The 20,600-nt window shown below is 43.2% G+C and overlaps 1 protein-coding gene across 2 annotated transcripts in view; it reads right to left on the bottom strand.

The window, feature by feature from the left end:
* Window positions 1-10,218: 10,218 nt before the first annotated feature.
* The window catches only part of fmnl1a (formin-like 1a), a 46,267-nt gene continuing 35,885 nt past the window's right edge, over window positions 10,219-20,600 (bottom strand). The window contains exons 14-27 of one of the 2 annotated variants that reach the window (XM_061231324.1): window positions 19,076-19,337; window positions 18,257-18,517; window positions 17,729-17,853; window positions 17,193-17,395; window positions 16,422-16,656; window positions 16,131-16,199; window positions 15,953-16,033; window positions 15,276-15,405; window positions 14,450-14,613; window positions 13,760-13,861; window positions 13,545-13,646; window positions 12,843-12,957; window positions 12,126-12,239; window positions 10,219-11,426 (exon numbers count right to left, since the gene is read on the bottom strand). In XM_061231324.1, coding sequence (XP_061087308.1) covers window positions 12,148-12,239; window positions 12,843-12,957; window positions 13,545-13,646; window positions 13,760-13,861; window positions 14,450-14,613; window positions 15,276-15,405; window positions 15,953-16,033; window positions 16,131-16,199; window positions 16,422-16,656; window positions 17,193-17,395; window positions 17,729-17,853; window positions 18,257-18,517; window positions 19,076-19,337 — 1,941 coding nt within the window. In that variant the 3' untranslated portion in view covers window positions 10,219-11,426; window positions 12,126-12,147. The remainder of the gene's footprint in view (window positions 11,427-12,125; window positions 12,240-12,842; window positions 12,958-13,544; window positions 13,647-13,759; window positions 13,862-14,449; window positions 14,614-15,275; window positions 15,406-15,952; window positions 16,034-16,130; window positions 16,200-16,421; window positions 16,657-17,192; window positions 17,396-17,728; window positions 17,854-18,256; window positions 18,518-19,075; window positions 19,338-20,600) is intronic. The other variant, XM_061231323.1, reaches the window with a different exon arrangement.

Genomic DNA, 20,600 nt, shown 5'->3' on the forward strand with positions numbered 1-20,600 from the left:
TCTCCCATTAACATACAAATTCCTATTGCATGGATGGATGGCTTCATGGATGTGGGTGCATATCACAGGTCAGGATATTGGTATGTCTATTGTGTTTGCATCCCACATATCTGAGAATGTACAAAGCCGTGTAAGCTCCTCACTAAGTGAGCAGCCCCACTAAATGAATGATCACTGCCAATGACAGTTGGTCTGTTTTTAGGGTTTAGAAATAAGTTTCACCACTCAACCAGAGCTGGGATTTAAGTTGAATTTATTACAAACTTCCTTTCAGATATCTGGATGTTTATCCCCAATGTCTGAAATGTAGAAGCTAATATTTTAGTTAATTCCTCAGAGGAAACTCACCCTCTCTCCAATCAGGGTTCTGCTATCTTCATCTTCTCTGTTGGCACAGGTTACAGCGATGTTAGCAGAAGCTTTCCACTTTCTTTCGCATAACTAGAACATGATCATCAGCGTTGATGCAAGCTGGTGTCATGGAGCATTTACACTGTTGGCAAACTTCATCATTCACTCCTGACATAGTGTATCTTGGGAGCAGTCGACTTGTTTGCGCTTCTCAGTTTGCAAAGAGTCAGCCACAGAGCTCAGCCACAGAGCGCATCTGACAACACGGCGCCCTCTGTGGGCCCACCGCAGCATTACAAGGACATTGTAAATGTTCATTCCCACTTAAGCATCTGGGGCCTTATTTATAAAATCATCTTGGAGTTCATCCTAAATGTGAGAATACAATCACTTCCTAAAATGTTCTTTTTTTTATTTTTTATAATTTTAATCAGATTTTTTCCCTTTTTTCTCCCAATTTGGTAGCCAATTGGACCCCGTCTGATTCAATTAGAGCCAGTATTAGATATACCGCCCACACCCCGTCCCTCGGCAGCCAACGGGAGAGCGACACGCCTTCTTCAAGCCGTCTCGCCTCCCAAGTTGTAACCGTGATTCCGAGGCGCCTGAGGTGCTTGTTCCGTGCGGCGATCTACTAACCCTGCCAAGTCCCTCCCTTTGGAGCAGCGAGCCAATTATTGCTGCTCCACGTGAGCCGGCCAAACTTGGCTTTTGGCAGGACCGAGAATCGAACCCCGGTCCCCGGTGTGCAACTGCAGTGAACTTCCTAAAATGTTCTTATAAAGAATTGTCCACTTTATAAAGTATTTATAAAGAAGAATTATTTTTATTTTTATTATTATTAGGCTGTTATATTTGCACGGGTTTGCACACCTGATATTGTTAACAGCAAGTGCCGCAATAGCCTAGTTAGTAGATTATCATTTGACATATGACATTCTAATAACCTATACATCTCTACATGTGAGGGGATTTGCAAGATATTCTTACATCAAAGAATAAAAAAATTTGATTATGGAAAAAATTTGTATGCAGTACGTCTGCATTGCCCCAAGGAAAGATTTGTAAACATACTCTGGAGTTTGCACACGCATGAGAAAATGTTTCAAGCTTCTAAATCTGAATCAATTTTCACATAAGATCAAATCTATTACATTTGGGACCAATTCCGTTTGTACAAACTTTTAAAAATTAGGCTCCTGAATCACTGAACTTTCTGTCACAATGGCTAGATTATTGATAACAGTACTGCTTTTCTACACAGTATTTTTGCATGTAAAGTCATGAGTGTTATAAAATTTATGTTTGAAAGATGTTTTCTGACCACCGTTAAGTGTAAGGTACACATTGGCTGGCATCATGCATGTGAACTGTAACCTGAATAATTAATTCCTGTGTTTGTTCTGTTTTTGTTTTCTCCTATCTTCACCCACCCCCGCCCCCCCCCCCCCCCCCAACCTCAACCTTCACCCACTTCACCTGCCTGCCTGTTTCTCCTCCGCCTGTCTGTCCGTGTGTCCTGGCCACCCGGTGACATGCCAAAACTCCCATCGCTCATCGCAAACGGGGTCAGCAGTAAGCGCCCTGTTCAACCGGCTTTTCTCCTCCTCCTCTTCCTCCTGGTTCACCTCAACTTTAAAACTACTCCCCTCTCCTCCCCACCCCACTGGCCCTGGAACTTCGCCCCACCTGTCCAGCAAGCTCCCGCCCCAGAAGTCCACCTGGCCCGGTGCTCCCTTTAAAACTCCTGCTAGCCTGTCTCAGTTTGCCGGGTGGGAGGACTACCAGGCCCCAATAGGCCGAACTGGCCTTTTTGGCTATAAGACTGTGCTTTCTTTTCTGTTTCTCTTCTCTGAAACCCTCCCAAACTCCTCTCGGTTCTGCTTATTCTTCTTCTTCTTCATCTTCTTCCTCTTCCTTTCTGTCTTCTTCTACTGTTTCTTCTTCTTCTTTGTCTTCTTCAACTTCTCCTCCTTCTTCTTCCTTGTCTTTTTCTTCTTCTACCTCTTCTTCTCTTCTTCTTCTTCCTCTTCTTCTTTCTCCACCCCTCCCTCTCCTGCCCCGGATGCTGTGCCTATAGGCTCTGCGTGGCGGCAGCAGCAGCAGTCTCTCAGAGCTCCAGAACGTCACCTTCTCCAGCCGCTCGTTCGCCGCGGCCCTGCCCTCGTCCCCCGCCGCTGCCGTCGCCCTGGGCCTGAAATGGCACCCCCAGGAGGGGGCGCTGTCCTCGTCCCTGCCGGCCTCCTCCGGCTTGGCCGAGGCCCTGCCGTCCGGCCTGTCGGCGTCCAGCTTGAGCACGGAGGCCTTGCTCTCCTGTGCCTTCAGGCAGCGTCTGCTCAGGGAGACACGCGCCTCCCCTCTGCCCGGCGGGCGCGCTCCCACCTCCGCGACCGCCTCCTCGCCCACTTCCCCCAGCCCCTGCTCTTCGCCGTCCTCGCCTACACAGCTGACACCGCTAACCCTGTCCTCCCTGGGCCTCAAGCCCTCTGGCCTCCAGCTCTCCAGCCTCAACAGCTTCAGGGAGCACAGCGGCAAGACCCTGCCCAAACCCGTCTCCCAGTGAGGAGTGAGGATCACAGGGACGTCAAAACTTCAGAAGGAGCTCAAAAATATACACAAAAAACAAGGCAGGGCAACCCTGAACCTGCAGAAGAGACCAAACAATTGGATCGTTCCTTCTAAATCTTTTTCAAATCTTGTGTGTTTTTGTCTTTTGGGTGCTGTTTCCTGGTGTCACTCTCTTTATGCTTCAAACTTTTCTGTAAGGGGCATTTTAAACATCATGAGCCTGCTGGAAGAGTTACCTTCCCAGGACAATCTCCTCAGTCTGGTCCCTCATGAGAGCTACTCAGTAATACGCTAACCTGCAGTCGTGTGCCCGTTTAACTGCCAACTGCTCACACATCCTCAGGCCTTCTGTATGTTGGTTGTGTGTGTGGTCCAGTAGGTTAACTGTGCCGTAAAGCCGGCCATTCCCTCCTTTAGCTGTACCACTGGTCCCTCTCCATGGCAACTGTAGTGCAGAATGGATCAAATTGTCACTGCCAGGTGCCCTTAGTGGAATGGATATGCAGAATCAGTCCAACATTTTTTGTGGAAAATAATTAACCAAAATTACACCCAATGCAACCTAGCTTCTATCTCTCCAAGATACTGTTTTCTACTTGTGATGAATATTATAAAAAAAGTTGCAATAATCAGATTCAGTGGACTTCAGTGATTCAGTGCTATGAGATTTCTATCACTTTTTCTACTGCAAAAAAAGTGAACCAACAAAGGAGTTTTTATTTTTTTTAACCTTAATCTATTCTTCGTATACTTCATAGTCTGTTGAACAACTGGTGCTAGTCAACATTTCTCTCACCGTTTCGCTGCTCAGTAAAGGTGGTAATGGTCCAGGTAACTCTGTTCCTGTCCAGGTAAATAAAAGGTGTGCAAATAAAAAAGAAGGACAATAGGACAATAGAATGGGGGCTTTAAGGGATGAGGTCTTATTATGTTGCTTTTTTGAGATGTTTGAGAAAGTTCAGGAAAATAACCAATGCATACATTTGAAGGTAAATCGGTAGATAAGTACTTGGTGAATAAGCTTGCAATTGTTTAAAACTATGATATGGATATAAGACAATAAGAGTGGAACTATTAGACAATCAGTGTTTTGGGACCAGGGGGACAAGAGGGGCATTTGGACTGTCTGGCAGGTAATGATATCTGGAAGGTCTTTGGTACAGATGCAGTCACACCTAACCCCATAATTGTATCCCCAGCACCAGTTCATTCATACAGTCTGTGATACTGATTTTATCATGAGTATACCCAGCACAGACTCATGCTTCAGAGAAAACATGATTTGTTTTCTTGCTAGCCGCCTCTGTAAACATGAACTCACAGCCGCTTTCCTGACTCGTTCAAAGACTAGGAGGTCATAGGGGAGGGAGAGAGATCAACTAGAACAGTACTGTCAGAACTGGGCCCTGACAGTATTTGTGTGTGTGTGTGTGTGTGTGTGTGTGTGTGTGAGAGAGAGCGAGAGAGAGAGATGTGCCCATGTGGCATGACTAGATTAAATGGGGCTGAAATGACAGTTCTTGGCTGTTGTGTTGCGGGTAGGTGCAGTATTGTGTGGCTCTGTCAGTGTAATGCAGCGAAAGGAGGAGTTTTTCTCAAACTCCTCTTCTCACCACAAGTCCTTACTTGCCTCTGTAGACAATTTTCACTGCAGAAAAGAAAACTAGACCTGTGGTTTTAAATTGGATGTTTTTTCCTGACCAGCTACCGTAGGTTGGTGTTTACTTTGGAAAATGGAAGTTTGTGACTACAATGGCAAACCATTACTCCTGCTGCGTCAAGGCACAAGCAGCATGTCATTTCTAATTTTCCCTTCATGTTTGACTGGGTTATTTATTTTCTGTTGGGTGCTTGCAGAATTGATTAACTGCACCATGAAACAAAATACAAGAGCTGATAAAAGGTGCAGTTTTGACTGAGATGTGGCGGAAATGATTTGTCATGCTGTAAAGCGTTTCGAACCAATTTACACGGCAACACGGGTGCTGTTAAGAACAATTTTTGCTGTGCGAGGCTATAGGTACAGTGTGTCATGTGATCAATCGGGAAGAAAGGCTTTTTGGTTTTTTATTAAAAAATCCATTGTAACAACAGTGGCTCATTCCTTTCAATAGTAAATGTCTGACAATATGATAGTTGGCGGCACATTCAGAACAAAATACTTTTTGTGGCTCTTTCCTATCATGATTTAAATATGCACGTGAATACTGTAGACACAGGGTCATGTGAGTAATGACCACTAATGCATATCCAGCTCTGTGACAAGCCCTGACTCCAACCACATGCCCGTGACTCATGTCCGTGACTCACTCATGCCGCCTGTCTCTCACAATTTTGCTGAAGCTGTCAGGCAACTGTGCTTCTCTAGTGATGTACCTGCTGTAAAATCCAGCTATGCCAGCTTTAAAATTGAGCTGGTGAAGCCGGTCATAAGCTGGGTATGAGTTGGTCAACCAACATGGCCATGATGGTCATAAAGCTGGTCTTGCTGGGTATGAGCTAGTCAACCAGCTAGTGCTGGTAGCTTGTCTGAGCTGCTAGCAGGGACAGCTTCATTTTGAAACGGCAGTGTGTGAATGTGTCGTCATGGTGTCAGCAGGAGGCCTGTGTTGATGTGAGAAGATGGAATGGCTTTGGTGCACGTCCAAGTAATAGATGTATCAATGTGGCTCCCCAGAGGAGGGAGTGAAGCATTCGCTGGAATGGCATCTCCGAGTTTGTCCCAGACTGGCCAAGCCTACTAAATATCGGATACCGGCCAATGAAAACGGCTTGAAGCTGGCTTGTGTGAAGTGACCCAAAGGGGTAAGGCTGAATTATACTTATAATTATAATTGTAATTATACTGAATCGCACACCCTTGCAACAAGTGTCGTATGTGTTGAAAACAACACATTTTGAATGGAAAAGGTGCGGCCCGACTTTTTCCTTAGTCATATTTTGTCCTGCAGCATTGATTGGACAGCTAGATGGAGCACTGAAATTCATTGTCATATATAGGCTCTGCCAGGCAAAGTATAAATTTGGCAAAGTATAAATGCAAAACATGGCGCAACGCTTTCATTTTCGTCAGTTGTCGCAAGGGTTGTGCGACAAAGCATAATTCAGGATTTAGTGTTGGGGAGCATTTGTTTTGACCGACGGCAGTCACACAAAGGTTGGGAAAGTCCAGAGCGCTGCAACTCTCACCTTTCAGGGATCAAAACGAACAGCTGGACAATTGAGTTGTCCCGAGGAAGAAACAAAACTGTGTTAAAGATCTTGCTCACAACTTGCATCCCACCTCTGCTGACACTCTCCACTCTTCCTGCCCTTTTATGCAAGTTCAGTGCTCAGCTCCTGCTAATTGGACTTGGTTAAGCTTTGATTCACTTAGCATAATGAAATTAAAGAGACTCACTTATTTATGCAGCACTGCACAAACATGGATAACTCAAACCACTTAATTCAACACCCTGTCAAAAGGGGAATTCAGCTCTGCCACCAACAGGGAGCAGCTACAAGACGGCAGATTCTTTAGACTTTTCTTGCGTTGATGGAAGGAGAAGTTTTCAATACTGTAGACATAGAAAACTAGAGGGGGAGCAGAAGAACCGGAGCCAAGCCTTTGGCCCCCTGTGTTCCCTCTCCAATCAAGCACATATAGATAATTTAATACAAAGAGTTGATACAAAAAAAACCTAAAAGAAGTATATAGAATTATAAATATATCTTTAGTGAGATGTTTGTGTATGAAATTAATATATAGTGTGAAGAAATGTGTGCTATATAGATTAAATATTATATAATGTCAAATGAGATCCTCATCTATTTGTTTTTTATACACAATACGTATGCTTTTTTGTACAGTTTTTTTATTCTTGAAAAGGTACACCATATTAGCAAATAATTTTACTCACAAATGAGACATTTTTATTGAGTCAGCTAACATTTTTATATTTAGTTGAAAATATATAAATGCGTATATAATATATAAACATTTGTCTCTGTTATTTTTTTAGTATGGGTTGATTTGTGTGCTTCATTTGTTTCAGTTGGTTTGTCCTAGAATTTGTGTGGACTCTTTCACAGATTTCCAAAAGTGCTACTTTGTGTGTTCTGCTGTTGTCGTGTCAACGTTGTCTTTCATTTTAAAAGAAGGGGGTGAATGGCAGTGTGGTTTCTGAAAGGGGGTATACAGCATCGGGCTCAGATTCCCTGTGTCTTTCTCCAGCCTGTCTGTGCTTTATGAGAGGCGAGACCACTGCAATAACAAGCAAAAAACTGAAGCAAGAGCTGTTTTTACATGTGTAATAATGGCTGTAAGAAACAGTGTACCCAAGGGCAGCGAGCAGATAATGAGTGTTTCTGAGGTGAGAATTTCAGGGAAATAATGGTCCCTGAACACAAAAAATGAGGAAGCTCACCACAGACTCCCGAAAAAAGTCCCCAGTCAGTGTATTCTTGTGGCTTTCCTGTGATGCCGTTTCAACTCAACAAGGCAGCAATGTTGTGCAAACAAGGCTATGAATCTATGAGGCCCGGAGTGTCAAGTGCACACTGGCCCACACCCATCTGTGTTTGTCTCAAACTGCACAATGTGCACTTAGCACAGAGGCTCCTGCTGCTTCCAGCAAACATTTCATTTTACTTTTCATTTCAAAACCTTTTTCTCTGCTGTGTAAGTATTGGAAAAATAATTGGCCTCTTCAAGGATTTTTATCATCTCTGTTCTTTTTTTTCATGTCCCACTTTTATCTCTCCCACCGCTTTCGCACAAAATGGACTTTTGTAGTTCTTATCCATTACAACAGGACAAGAATATGGCCTCCAAAATTCCCTCATAAGTTGTTTGTGTCAGATATAGGCAGATATCTCATTGTTATTATGACTAAAAGTACAATATGTGAAACTTGAGCACTTTGGCCAATGCTGTTTTCTGCACCAATTGTGGGTGTAGTTCGGGTCCCCAGGTTCTGGCCATCAGCTTTTGACGTTCCACACACTGGTCAATGGTCCAGTTTACAGATGAGAAGCACCTCATAGGAGCACCATAAGAAACTATTCCTCTGGCCAAACAATAACAGAGGTACTGTTTTCAACTTTACGAAAACTGATGCGCTTTATACTGATGGGCAGAGTGGGGTGTTTTCCCCTTTAACGATGAGTTCACCCCAAATGACCCTGAGCACACAGGGGGCACAACTGAGAGCACATTTTACACCCCTCTCCCAATCACTCCCTGTCCAAGGGCAACTAACGGAATAAGCTGTCTTTGGCAGAGTTATTATTTCAAATTTTTATTTTTCAAATGAAACAAGAAATATATATATTATATCTATATATGTAAACACATATTTTTCATGATGTCTATGCTTAATTTGATGGTTTCTACATGGATGTGTGGATGTTCAAGCTCATGGCATCAAAATAGAAATAAATTTGTAAATAGAATCATTCTAGAGAGGGAATTCACAGTTTGATGTCCAGATTTTTTTTAAACAACCCGAAAGGAAAACGTCAAATAATGCATGTATATTCCAAGCAATTGCACGGTGCAGTCAAAAAAAAAAGTCTACAGTATGTTTTTTTTTTTTTTTAATAAATGTAAGTTCAAAAAGATCAAATACTGTAGAGAGAAATAATCTTTTTTAAATTATACCATGTGTTTGTGGATCAGGCATGATGAGTTTTATTGTGGTCTGTAATATCAAGAAAAAGAGTGGTGGATTCAATAAAGATGAGAACAAGAAGGTTTGAGACCTTTACCATCAACCAACCGACTGTGTTTTCTGAGTGATGCTTTCATTCGTAGAATAGTGATTTTCAAAAAATACTAAAATAAAACTATGAACACTATTGAATTAACTAATCAGTGTGGATGCCATGATATTCTGTGAGAAATGTGCTTCTTTTGTGAGAAAACTAAAGACAGAGACTGTGTCTTTTGTACATAATTGCTGTGTTTGTGTGACTAATAAAGTGAAGCTCTCTTGTACAGTACTGCCGTGTGTTCTTAACTGTGAACACGCACAGTGTCCATTTGTCACTGCTGTGCTGACAGACGCATGGCTCGTCCAATCACAGTGATGTATCTCGGTACATTCCATATCAGCACCATGTTGCTGAAACATTCATCCAGAAATCATAAGGGAAACTAACAATTTCCTATTTAACCATTTTCACTTCAAAGGTGACTGTAAATACCTTAATAAAAAAAATATATCTGTAAACAACAGTGTCAGTTTTTGTGTGAAGTGGTGGGGGGGGGGCTGTGGTGGTTGGGAGTCGGTAAGTGTGTCTTGTATGTGCAACAACACTTTGGAGCTCCAACATTAGATCCACGGACCCCGCTGGTGAAATGCAGCCTTTTTAATGTGTTTGCATGCCTACTTTAGAGTGAAGCATTTTAATCCATCCCAATATTTCAACATTTCTGAAATTGGCACAAAACATTTTGGCACAAAAAACTGGTAGAAAAGTGGCTTCTACTGCCCTCTATAGTTTGAAAAATACTTTCGGCAGTCCACACTGGCCCCACCCAAATTTTGATATCAGAGTTCCTCTTTGGAGGTACCTCTACGTCAAATACACTCAGTGAGCACTCTATTAGGTATTTATTTGACTTATTTTTTGGACTTATTAAACCTGCTGCTGCTGTAGTCTATCCACTTAGAGGTTTGACGCATTGTGTATTCAGAGATTCTCTTCTGCATATCACTGTTGTAATGTGTGGTTATTTGCATTACTGTCTCCTTCCTGTCAGCTTCTCCTCTGACCTTTCCCATTTCTGCCCGCAGAATTGGATTATTTTTGTTTTTCGCACCATTCTCTGCAAACTCTAGAGACTATCGTGTGTGAACATTCCAGGAGATCTGCAGTTACAGAAATACTCACCAACGATCATGCCATGGTCGAAATCACTGAGATCACATTTCTTTTCCCTATTCTGATGGTTGATGATTAACTTAAGCTTCTGACCTGTATCTGCCTGACTGTATGCATTGCACTGCTGCCGCACAATTGGCTGATTAGATAATCACATGAATAAGTAGATGTACAATGTTCCTAATAAAGTGCTCAGTGAGTGTAGATGTCAAAGAAAAATCAAGATTGAGTGGGAAAATTGTTGACACTCACAAATTTGTCTGTTTACTTTTTAATGCTCATTTTCCAAGTTGGAAAGGCAGCTGTTAAGGAACAATATTACATGGAACACTTGGGATTGGGATGGACACATCTACTCCACCCACCCCAGAATCCATAATAGTCTTCATAGACAAGCTTTAACATATTATAGATTTCATGGATTGACAGAAATTCTACCACAATATAAAAATCTTTATTAGTTCAAAACAAAATTCATAAAAACGTCAAATAAAGGCCTTAAAAACGTTGAGTAATTGTTACACATTCATTTTAAAAAGTCATTTTGAATATAATACAAACTGTCTTCTAGGTTTGCACCAGGTTTGCATCTAGGTCATCTGTATTACATAGGCCCAGGGACTACAGTGTATTGCTAATTTACAGTAAATCGCAATTTGCTTTGCAGGTCAGGTAACAGCCAACTGCATGCCATTTACTGAACAGGCCCACGATTATAAGAAATGGGCCTTATTAGTCCCAAGGATTGTTTTTCACAATACAAATATAGTTTGTGCTGCATGAACATGTACAGTATATATAGGTTATGCAGTCTTTCAGGTAATATATACATTAGCCGACAATGGTTTAGTGAATAAGTTGATGCTAGACTATAGAGTTTCTTTCTTATGTTAAGAGGTCACACACTCTTGTGTTAAATATTAAACGTTAAAAATTAAATACTCAATTTCTCTCTGGACATTCAGGTCACTTCCTCACTGACCAATAGAGGGAGGGAGATATGAATGCAAAGAGACATTATATTCCTGTATGTCACTCATCTTTGGTCAGACACTTCTGTTATAACATTTTTCTGATTAAAACAAGCTAGTTAAAAGCTATAAAATGACATTAGATGACGTTCCCACAGGTTGCACATCCTGTAAGATCTTTTCTGCCCTGAAAAGAGCCTTCTCTAACAGCCATTATCTGTGATCGGAGCAGGCATTGGTTTACATTGGGATTGATGCGACAGCTTTATTCAGGGCTGTTATAAAGTATCAGCACAGCTTTCAAAGGCAAAGGCTTGCATTTGAGAGTTACACAGTGGATTCTGTCTGTGACTGCTGGCATTGAACTGTGAAATAAAAACCAAAGCTGATTTAGCTCTGAGAACTGGCCTGCAGCCATGCAGTGTTGGGCCAGAGACCCCTACAGAATATACACTCTGGGGAGAGGGCTGCTTTGCTTTTGTTTGGCTTTCCTGGTGTGCATGTGTTTATGTGAGAGCGAGTGTTTGCTTGTGTGGTCACATGTTGTGTGCAGGTCTGCTGTATCGTGTCACAGAGAGATGTCAGAAGACACCTGGAGCTGCTGTCCTGGTTTTCTTTTGCTACTTCGCCGCCCCCCGTCTGTCCGTCTGTATGGCTGGTTCCTCAGGTCTGGCGATGGAAGACAGACAGACTCACTACTAGCACTCATGAGTGACATGTATGTACTGTGTCTCAGCATGCTTTGGGACCGAGAAACAAAGCAGAAACATATAATCCATCTCCAATCCTGGTCCTGCAGAGCCATAGGGTCTGCTGGTTTTTGTTGTTACTCTGCACTTAATTAATCAGTTAGTGCAGATGATTACACAGTTAACTCACCTCACCTGGCTACTAGGGTCTCAAATGGATGCTGATTTTAATGTGAAAACAAAAACCAGCAGACTAGCTTTCCAGGACCAGTTTTGGAGACCACTGATATAATTTATATTGTCACTGATCCAAGCGAGTAAGGCCTAGGTTAGTCTCCTTGAGTACCCCTAGCCAGATCCAGGTATTTGACGTGTTTCACCTGATGCACATCTGATACAAGTAATCAAGCCCTTGCTTGCTTGCAACAGGTGACCTGGCTGGGGGTACTCGAGGAGAGGTTTGGAAACCATTGCCTTAAGTCATTCTTCTTAAATTAACCAACCCACCCACTCTTTGTAGATTAGACACTTCCCTGAACCATTTACCACATACTGTTCCCCTCTCCCCTCTGTGCCCAACCATAGCCCAACTCTACCCTAGTATCCCCTCCAATCTCTTCCCCTTCCCGAAGTGCACGTAAAGCCTTCTCCCACCCCCACTTCCTGTAGAGATACCTACAGAGAGAGAGAGAGAGCCGTGGCTACGATGGACTCTCGTCGCCATAGCCGGAGTCGCAGAGCAGACGAGAGGAGCGCTTGCCAGACCGAGCCGTGAAGGGCACAGCCTTTAAAGCTGTCCCGGGCCACCAGGAGTGAAAAGGAAGGAGGGTGAGATGTGGAGAGAGGTTTGGAAAGTATGGGAAAAGAATGGTTGGTAGGGGTTGAGAATATTACATGTCGGAGTGAGTGAAAGAGAAAGGGAGAGAAATAATGTTTTTTCATGGGAGAACAGAAAAGCCAAGAGGAGAAGAGAGATGAAGCATGTGAGGTCAACAAAGGGCAACAATGGGTTTGGGATTGATGAGATTGATGAGGTATTAGCAGTATGATGGTATGGCCATGCAGATGCATGCCACATAAACGGTTGTGACGGACAGTGGAAATTATATGGTTTTGGACAAAAAAGAGAAGGGAAAGAATGGAAAAAATTATTAAAGTCATAGATAGACATACAGTGCGATGAAAAAGTATTTGCCCCCTTCCTGATTTCCTCTATTATTGCATATTGGTTTTAGATCTTTTGATATTAGAGGAAATCAGAAAGGTGGCAAAAACATTTTCATGGCACTGCACATAGCAAAGCGAACAGATGAAATACTTAAGGGTGGGTAACTTGGTTCCCCCATCTGTGATGATGACCCTCCCCAACTCGTAATAACCCAACTGCCCAGCTCACCTGTAATGATATCTTCAATAGCCCCGTCTTTGCCTTCTCTCACGAGGGGCTTCACCTGCCTCTTTTTCAGCTCTGCTATGAGATCCATCTGGGGCATCTTGGGCATGATAGGCATCTTACAAAGGTCAAAGGCTAGTCAGTTATGATTTTACTTTGGTCGTGTAAATATGAATTGTGTAATGTGTATTCAATCATGTGCTCTCTTCTGCAGTTTTCTGTAGCATTTTTTGCAAACGTATTAGAAAAAGTGGTAACACTACAATAAGGTTACATGAATTGGCATGAACAAATGTAGTTGTTAACTATCTAACTACTAAAAAGTAAAGCTGTTTGTTTATGTATTTGAACATCAATAATACATGTTAACAACTACATTAGTTCATGCTCATTTATAATGAAATGAGAAAACCAGTTATCGTATCTGTTGATGCTTAACTAATTATACATTTATCCTATGGTTTGCTAATGTATAAATATTCATGTAACTAATACATTAGTTAGGAGTTAAGAAATACTAATGAAAAGTTAATTTCATGCTTAATGCATTTGTAAATCATTAATTCATGTTAGTAACTACATTAGTTCATGTGACCTTATTGTAAAGTGTTACCGAAAAAGTATATTGGCTTTTGCCTTGATGTCAGCATACAGGAGGGCAACTAATCACAATTGAGACTGAGATACATGCAGTGCCCCACGCACCTTGTGCTCTGTGGCCTCTCTCTTGATGGGTGTGGCAGGTGCCAACCCAACTTCCTCTGCAGCCACTTGCTTCCTCCTTTGCTCATTGTCCTGCTCAGCTTGCTGTGGGATTGACGGGGATAAAACATTAGCGCAGAAAGACAAACACACGGATGCATACACACAACATCAACTCACCACACACAGGCACCTGGCTGAGCAGCATTATTTCTCACCTTGTAGGCCTTGATGAATCTCACAAATATGGGGAAAAGCATAGAGGGTGGTGTTGTCTTTGGGTTCTCCCCAAAATACTCCACTACCGAATTGTATGCCTCCTGCAGAGGAAAGACAGGACAGTCAGACAATTTCAGTCTACACCAGGCAATCTGCAACACTCATTTTTTTTTATCTTCAGTAGAAAGACCATACTGTCTATACCACTCTAAGTATTATCTACCTACAGTATGCTACTCAGAAAACATTCAACATTAGTCAGACCACCTTATGTCCTCCAGTCAGAATTAATTATCTACACTGTTCAGATCATTGTCTACACCAGAGATCATCAACTCTGTCCCTCAAATCAAAATCAAGCCCTGTTTTTCTATTCTCCTGGCTAATAAGTGCTACTGTTCTTCATACCTGACTTTACCTGGAAGGTAAAGGGATGGTGGAAAACCAGCAGACTAGAAGACTGTGAGTTGCTGATGCCTGGTCTACACCATTTGGACCACACTGCCTCCTTCATAAGTATGACTAGACAGAATACCACATGCTTCATGTTCAGTCTTCATGTTCCACCATGTTTCTTTGTTTGACTAATACCAATTGTGTCCACATCATTACTAAACGTGTAATCTGTGAGAAACAGATACAAATGTGGCTGCTGGTGGGATAGTGGGACAATGACAGTGTGGGCTGACCTGGGCTGTCTTCCCATCATTCACCAGTGCGTCCAGCAGCCCACTGTTGATCTTCAGGAACTCCTTTAGCACAGGGTTGTCATCCTGAACCATGAACTCCTTCCGGGTTACTTCCATGCCCTTCTCCAATGACCGCAGGTCCTGCAGGATGCTGTCCAAAGAAACTGACACACAAGCACATGCACACACACATATGAAGTTGTAACAAAGGCAGAGGGAATGATTTGTATCCTATTTTGTTGAAACACACACAAATGTATCAATAATGTATGTCTGTCTGATACTGCAGGGCGTTTTTAAACAAGGTCTGCAGTGTAGGGTGCAATTTTCATTGATCTACTGTAACGACTCAATTTCCAGCCCTGGACACTGGTGGAGGTATGAATTCCACAGGTTGTAAACAACAGCTGCAAAAGACAATATAACTGCAACCCTGATCACCTCATCTTCCTTTCCAGCTATTTTCCAGCTTCACAAATACCTAGGACCCAGTTATGAGACCCACTAGAGCCAGTCCGTATGATGGTGTTCTGGGCACTGTGGTATGAATTCTTGGGTCTCACAGTCCCTCACTCAGATCTAGGTATAATTTTTGAAAACAAGTTTTGACAGCTGAATCCAACTCACAAGACCTCTGAATAGTGAATGCTTCTCATGCTTCTATAGCACCTTTCCCTTAACAAAATTTCCTAACATTTTTGAAATTAATGTAAGATTACTTGTTTTCCTTCCTGTGACAAAATCTTCATCCTTACAGCAGAGATTTTGATGTGGTTCAGTGCTAATTTAGCAGATTGAGATGACCATTAAGCGGGTTGGGGTTTACCCAGGGCAGCTTTGTCCACAAAGTGCAGCTCAGTGTGGAAGGACTGCAGCTCAGGGTACTTCTGCTGGATTATGCTGATGATGAAATGCAACAGGGTCTGCCTGCGGTCTGTGGACTTTGTTTCCAGTAGCTAGGAGACAGGGAGAGGACAGTGCTTGGACTATAACATAAACCATGAAGGCTCTACGAAACTAGATCCATTGTCCCACAGACAGTTATGCAAAAATAGGTGATTTTAGGTCAGTGATTTTCATTCCAGGTGGGCCGCAGGGTCTGCTGGTTTTTGTTTTCACCCTTATATTAGCAACCAATTTAGACCCAAGAAACCAGGTGAGGTGAGTCAACTGTGCAATCGACTGCATTCATTGATCGATTAAGCCCAGAGTAACAACAACCACCAGCAGACCCTGCAGCTCTCCCGGACCATCACTGCTGTAAGTAAACCTGCATGGATAAGAAAACAGGAAGAGGAGAAAACACTATAGAGCAGGGGTGTCAAACTCCAGTCCTGGAGGGCCTTATAGAGGGAGTTGCTATAGAGGGTGAGCTCATGGAGATCATGGCGAGCTACAGGGTCTGCTGGATTTTGTTGTTACTCTGCACTTAATTAATCAATTAGAGCAGTTGATTTCTTAAACATTGTTGCAATGTTGTGTTTGGATTTGGGACCTACTCACTAGGTCCAGACTCTGGAGGCGGAAGCCATACGCAGCACCTCTTTTACTGCTGTTCATGTAGTTCCCAAAGGCCAGGATGATCTGGGAGAGAGGGGAGACACAGCTCTCAGACTCAGGCTTCCTGCAACCCAAAGCAACTTAGCACAGTGTGGTCTACTGGCACCAAATCATCTCTTACCTCCAAGATCTTTTTCAGTTTGCTGGAGGACTTAATGGACATTGATGCTGCAATGATGCTGTTCAGTTGCTGGAAGACATCACAGGAATATTGACTTCCCAAGTGACACATAAGGGTGCCAGGACATGATGTACGGTTTTTGAAATTCTCATAAGGGTGATGCCCAACTAATTAAACTGACTGGCAGCAATGTAACTTCCAGCTATGAATGTAACGTGCAGCTATTGCCAGAGATAGTGTAGCCCATAATAAGGGCAGTAACTGTAGTAGAGAGAGCGTCAGGAGTCAGACCGGTTGCAGTAGTTGCACGCTGTCAGGGAAGTTGCCCATGAAGGTAAGGGTGCTGATCCTCTGGGTCAGGCGTGGGATCTTCCCGAAGCGCATCATGAAGCGGTCCTCCTCCGACAGCTCGTCCAGCGGCCGGCCATCCCGTTCATAGTTCTGGATGAGTTTCAGCTCATACTCTGATGGGATGAAGCGCTCCAGTAGCTCCAGGAAGTCCAGGCTCAGAACCTCCTGATTGTAGCTGTAAGAACAGAGGATGAAGAGAGAACAGGTGGGCAGATTATAAATCAACTGCAAATCATCTGCAAATGATTGGTATGGTCAATTTTGTGAATAGCAGTCACAGAATTCAGAAATGTGTGGTTTTCAAATTGGGCTGGTTGTTTTTTAATATATTTTTTAATATATTATTTTATTTTTTTATTTTTTTCGCTGAATGTGGGGCAGCCTGTAGTGTAGTGGTCCCATGACTGGGACCCACAAGGTTGGTGGTTTGATCCCCGGTGTAGCCACGATAAGATCTATAGATAAGGGCCCTTCAGCAAGGCCTTTAACCCCACATTGCTCCATTGTGCCCAGTCTAATTTGGAAGAAAGCGTTAGCAAAATAACATGTAATGTAATGATGTATTTAGGCAAAAGTTCAGAGGATTAAATTATTGGTATTTCATTCTGTGGAATACTATATGGACAGAAGGAAGGGTAAGAGGTGAGATGTGCTTCATACAGAACACCCAAGGCCTATTTTATGTTAAGGGGAAACTGTAGAGGTACGTACGTCTCTATGGCTGTGCAGATTCCAGAGGCACTCATGCCGCCCTTGCGCAGTGTTATGGCCAGGTTCTTGGCTCTGTTGGCCTCGATGAGGGAAACTTTGCTGGAGGTCTTCTGACCCAGCTTCATCTTCAGAGTACCCAGGTCAGATGGAGTGCCCTGTGCCTTAGTCTTAAAAATCTCCTCAAACATGTCCATGTTGAGCTCCTGTGAACAATAGTGAAGAGAGTCAGAACTACTCACAAGAAAGATAAAACAAGACTCTGACAAAGAGGATAGAGAGAGAAAGAAAAATCAAGAGAGATTTATAGCCATGCAGAGCTGTCCTGTTGTGCATTAAGTGAAACCGGCCAGAAGAGAGGCTGTACATGAGAATGGTCAAGAGAGCGAGAAACAGGGTTGAAAAACAGAAATGGATGAAAGACAGAACCCCAATAAGCCTTAAAGAAAACGATACAGACGAGCAGAAAAAGAAAAAGCAAAATGGAGGCACACGTCCAGACACACAGAAAGGGCAGTGTATTGATTTAGAGATCTTACCCCTAAAACCTGCTCATCATCCAGCTCATTAAAGACTGTGCCAGTAACCTGGTTGGGCTTGAGGGCCTGCCAGTTGAAGAGAGGCATGTGGTACTTTGTCTTGATGGGTTTTTTACCTTTAGTAGCTGAAAGAAGGGTAAAGCACACATAGCCATTTCAGGACGCTGTCAGCTCTCAGTTTTCTTACTTGGAATTCAAGGCATTAATCATATCATTATCCAATTCAACTGCATCCTTAAACTGAAAAGCCAGCCTGAAACCCTCCACAGGTAGGGTTTCAGCTCTGTATATATTCAGGAATCAAAGTTAGATGAAGTTGAAGTTGTTAGTACTTAGTCCCCAGACATATTTATTTCTATATTTCTTAAATTATTTTTTGCACGTGAAGTGAGATCAGTGGCGGTAGCGCTCTCTTTGCAGCCATGACACTATAACGATGTGAATGTCTTAAAATAGATTCCGTACACACACTTAAGCTGAACTATTGGGTGAAATTATTGCTGGCTATTCTGTTGGCCTACACCTTACCTGGAGACCCAGATAATCCACCTGGAAGAGGTGGAGGTGGAGGGCCACTTCCAGGCGGTGGAGGGGGTGGGGGAGGGCCACTTCCAGGTGGTGGAGGGGGTGGGGGAGGGCCACCTCCAGGTGGGGGAGGTGGAGGAGGAGGTGGGGCAGGGGAAGAAGGCAGGGGTGGAGGTGGAGGTGGAGGAGGAGGTGCTGCGGGCAGTGGAGGGGGAGGAGGGGGAGGGGCCACTGGGCCATCGACTGTTGTCATTTCAGCTGGACCTAAACGGAAACCAAAAACATCAAGCATAGGAAAATAAACTCAATAAACCAGTCTTCATGATGGGAATGTTTCAAGCAAGGCGATCACAGCACAGCTCCTATATGAAGTGAACTACATATTAATCACAAAGATGATGTACAGACATAATTGCTTTGGTGGGCTGACCTATATGAGCACCAGGAGGGCAAGGTGGTGCAATGACCAGTGTAATATGCAATAATAGTTTGTATGAGACTCCTTACCCAGACAGGGACTAGCCCGAAATAAGAGAGGTGGAGCACACTGAGATCAGAGAAATTCACTCTGTTTAATGGATAGGGGAGACTGACGTTTCAATGTCAAATGATGTCTTCCTCTGAATCAAATAATAGTCGCAAGACTCAGGGTAGTGTTTCCCAGGATCGAAATGTTGTCTGCAATAAAGTTGTGTGAGGAGCATATCAATGTACGGGCTTCCTTTCCCTCCTTCCATCCTTCCTTCCTTTTCATTTATGCGCTTTTCAGCCCAGCACCTTACTAACCGGATGTATGTCTGCTGCCGATCTTTAGTGTCTGACCTGTGTGATTGGTCGATCCTGTGGCAGGCTCGGTAAGAGTGACAGGCACCAGCTGGATGTCCAGGCTCCCAGAGGGGGATCGCTCCACACGGAGCAGCCCTCGGGACTGCAGCTCCTGCACCTTGAGCTCCAGCTCGGTCGAGGCTTTGGAGGCCTTTTCCTGGTTCTTATCTCGCTCTCTCTCCCGCTCCCTGTCCAGCTCCCTCTCCCGCTCTCTCTGCTGCAGCGCGGTCACCTGAGCACACGTTTCCCTCAGGCCCTCCTGTCCAGGACACACACACACACACATTTACAGGAACATGCACCATGTTTAAGATCTCACATTTATGGGAAAACACACCATGCTTCAAGAGAACTTGTTAAATACTTACACAATCAATATAAAAAATCATCCATTTTCTATTTATTTAACTGGGTAGGCCAACTGATTTATCTTTTGCTATGATGCCCTGGTGATATCAAAGTAGGTAGGAATGGACTGTACAGCCAGTCAAATCTGGAGGTGGGGTTTTGGCCACTTGGCCCTACTCTTTTTAAAGGTGCCAGGGGGTATTTGATTTACACAGTGCGTCAGGTCCTTAGGTTACTATATCATCCTAAGGATGGCACCTTCTCCCGAACAGCACCCCCATCAATGTGCTGTGGTATTGGGTTTACATTTGTTCCAGAGGGAAGATTGCCCCCTATTGAGATACAAACCATTCTGAAAAGTGGTTCAGAGCACTGAAATGTTTGTGACTTTGAAAGTGAAGGGAAAATAAATTTAGAAGAGTGACTTGTATTTCACTGGTCCATAGATTTCCAAATTGCTCTGTGATGTGTTCCCTGCTGAAAAAAACAGCTGAAGCTAGGTTCTGAAAGAGCTGATAGCTGGTTGACCAGCTCCATACTCAACATGGATTGACCAGCTCAAGCTATGTTCAGCAGTTGGTAGCTGGTAATTTCAAGCTGGCCATAGCTGGATTTTACACCAGGGTTTGATGTTCTACATAGCTAAGACTTTTAAGCAGCTCCCTTTCACTGTACCACTGACCCACATTCTTAACCACATTTTGGAAGACAGCCCATCAGGCTATAAATAATTTGCTACTTGCTTTTAATACTATTAAAATCTTGCCTGAAAAAATGTGCCAGCTATGGCTTAATTTTTTTAAACTTATTACTAAGAAGTTAACTGATAATCAAACCACTGTCTGGATGGATAATTCTTTTCTATGTTTTCCTACTGTACCACATGTCTGTATTCCCTCCTAAATGTATTATGTGACTGTGTTTCCTCCTACTGTACTGTGACTGCGTTCCCTCCTACTCTACTATGTGACTATTCCCTCCTACTCTACTGTGAGACTGTGTTCTCTCCTACTGTACAAGGTGACCGTTGCCTCCTACTGGAGTGTGAGGGTTCCCTCCTAATATACTATGTGACTGTGTTCAACTCCTACTGTACTATGTAACTATTCCCTCCTACTGTACTGTGACAGTGTTCCCTCCTACTCTACTACATGACTATGTTCAATCATGGGGT

Source organism: Conger conger, chromosome 2, assembly GCF_963514075.1.
Source record: "Conger conger chromosome 2, fConCon1.1, whole genome shotgun sequence".
NCBI classification, from domain to species: domain Eukaryota; kingdom Metazoa; phylum Chordata; class Actinopteri; order Anguilliformes; family Congridae; genus Conger; species Conger conger.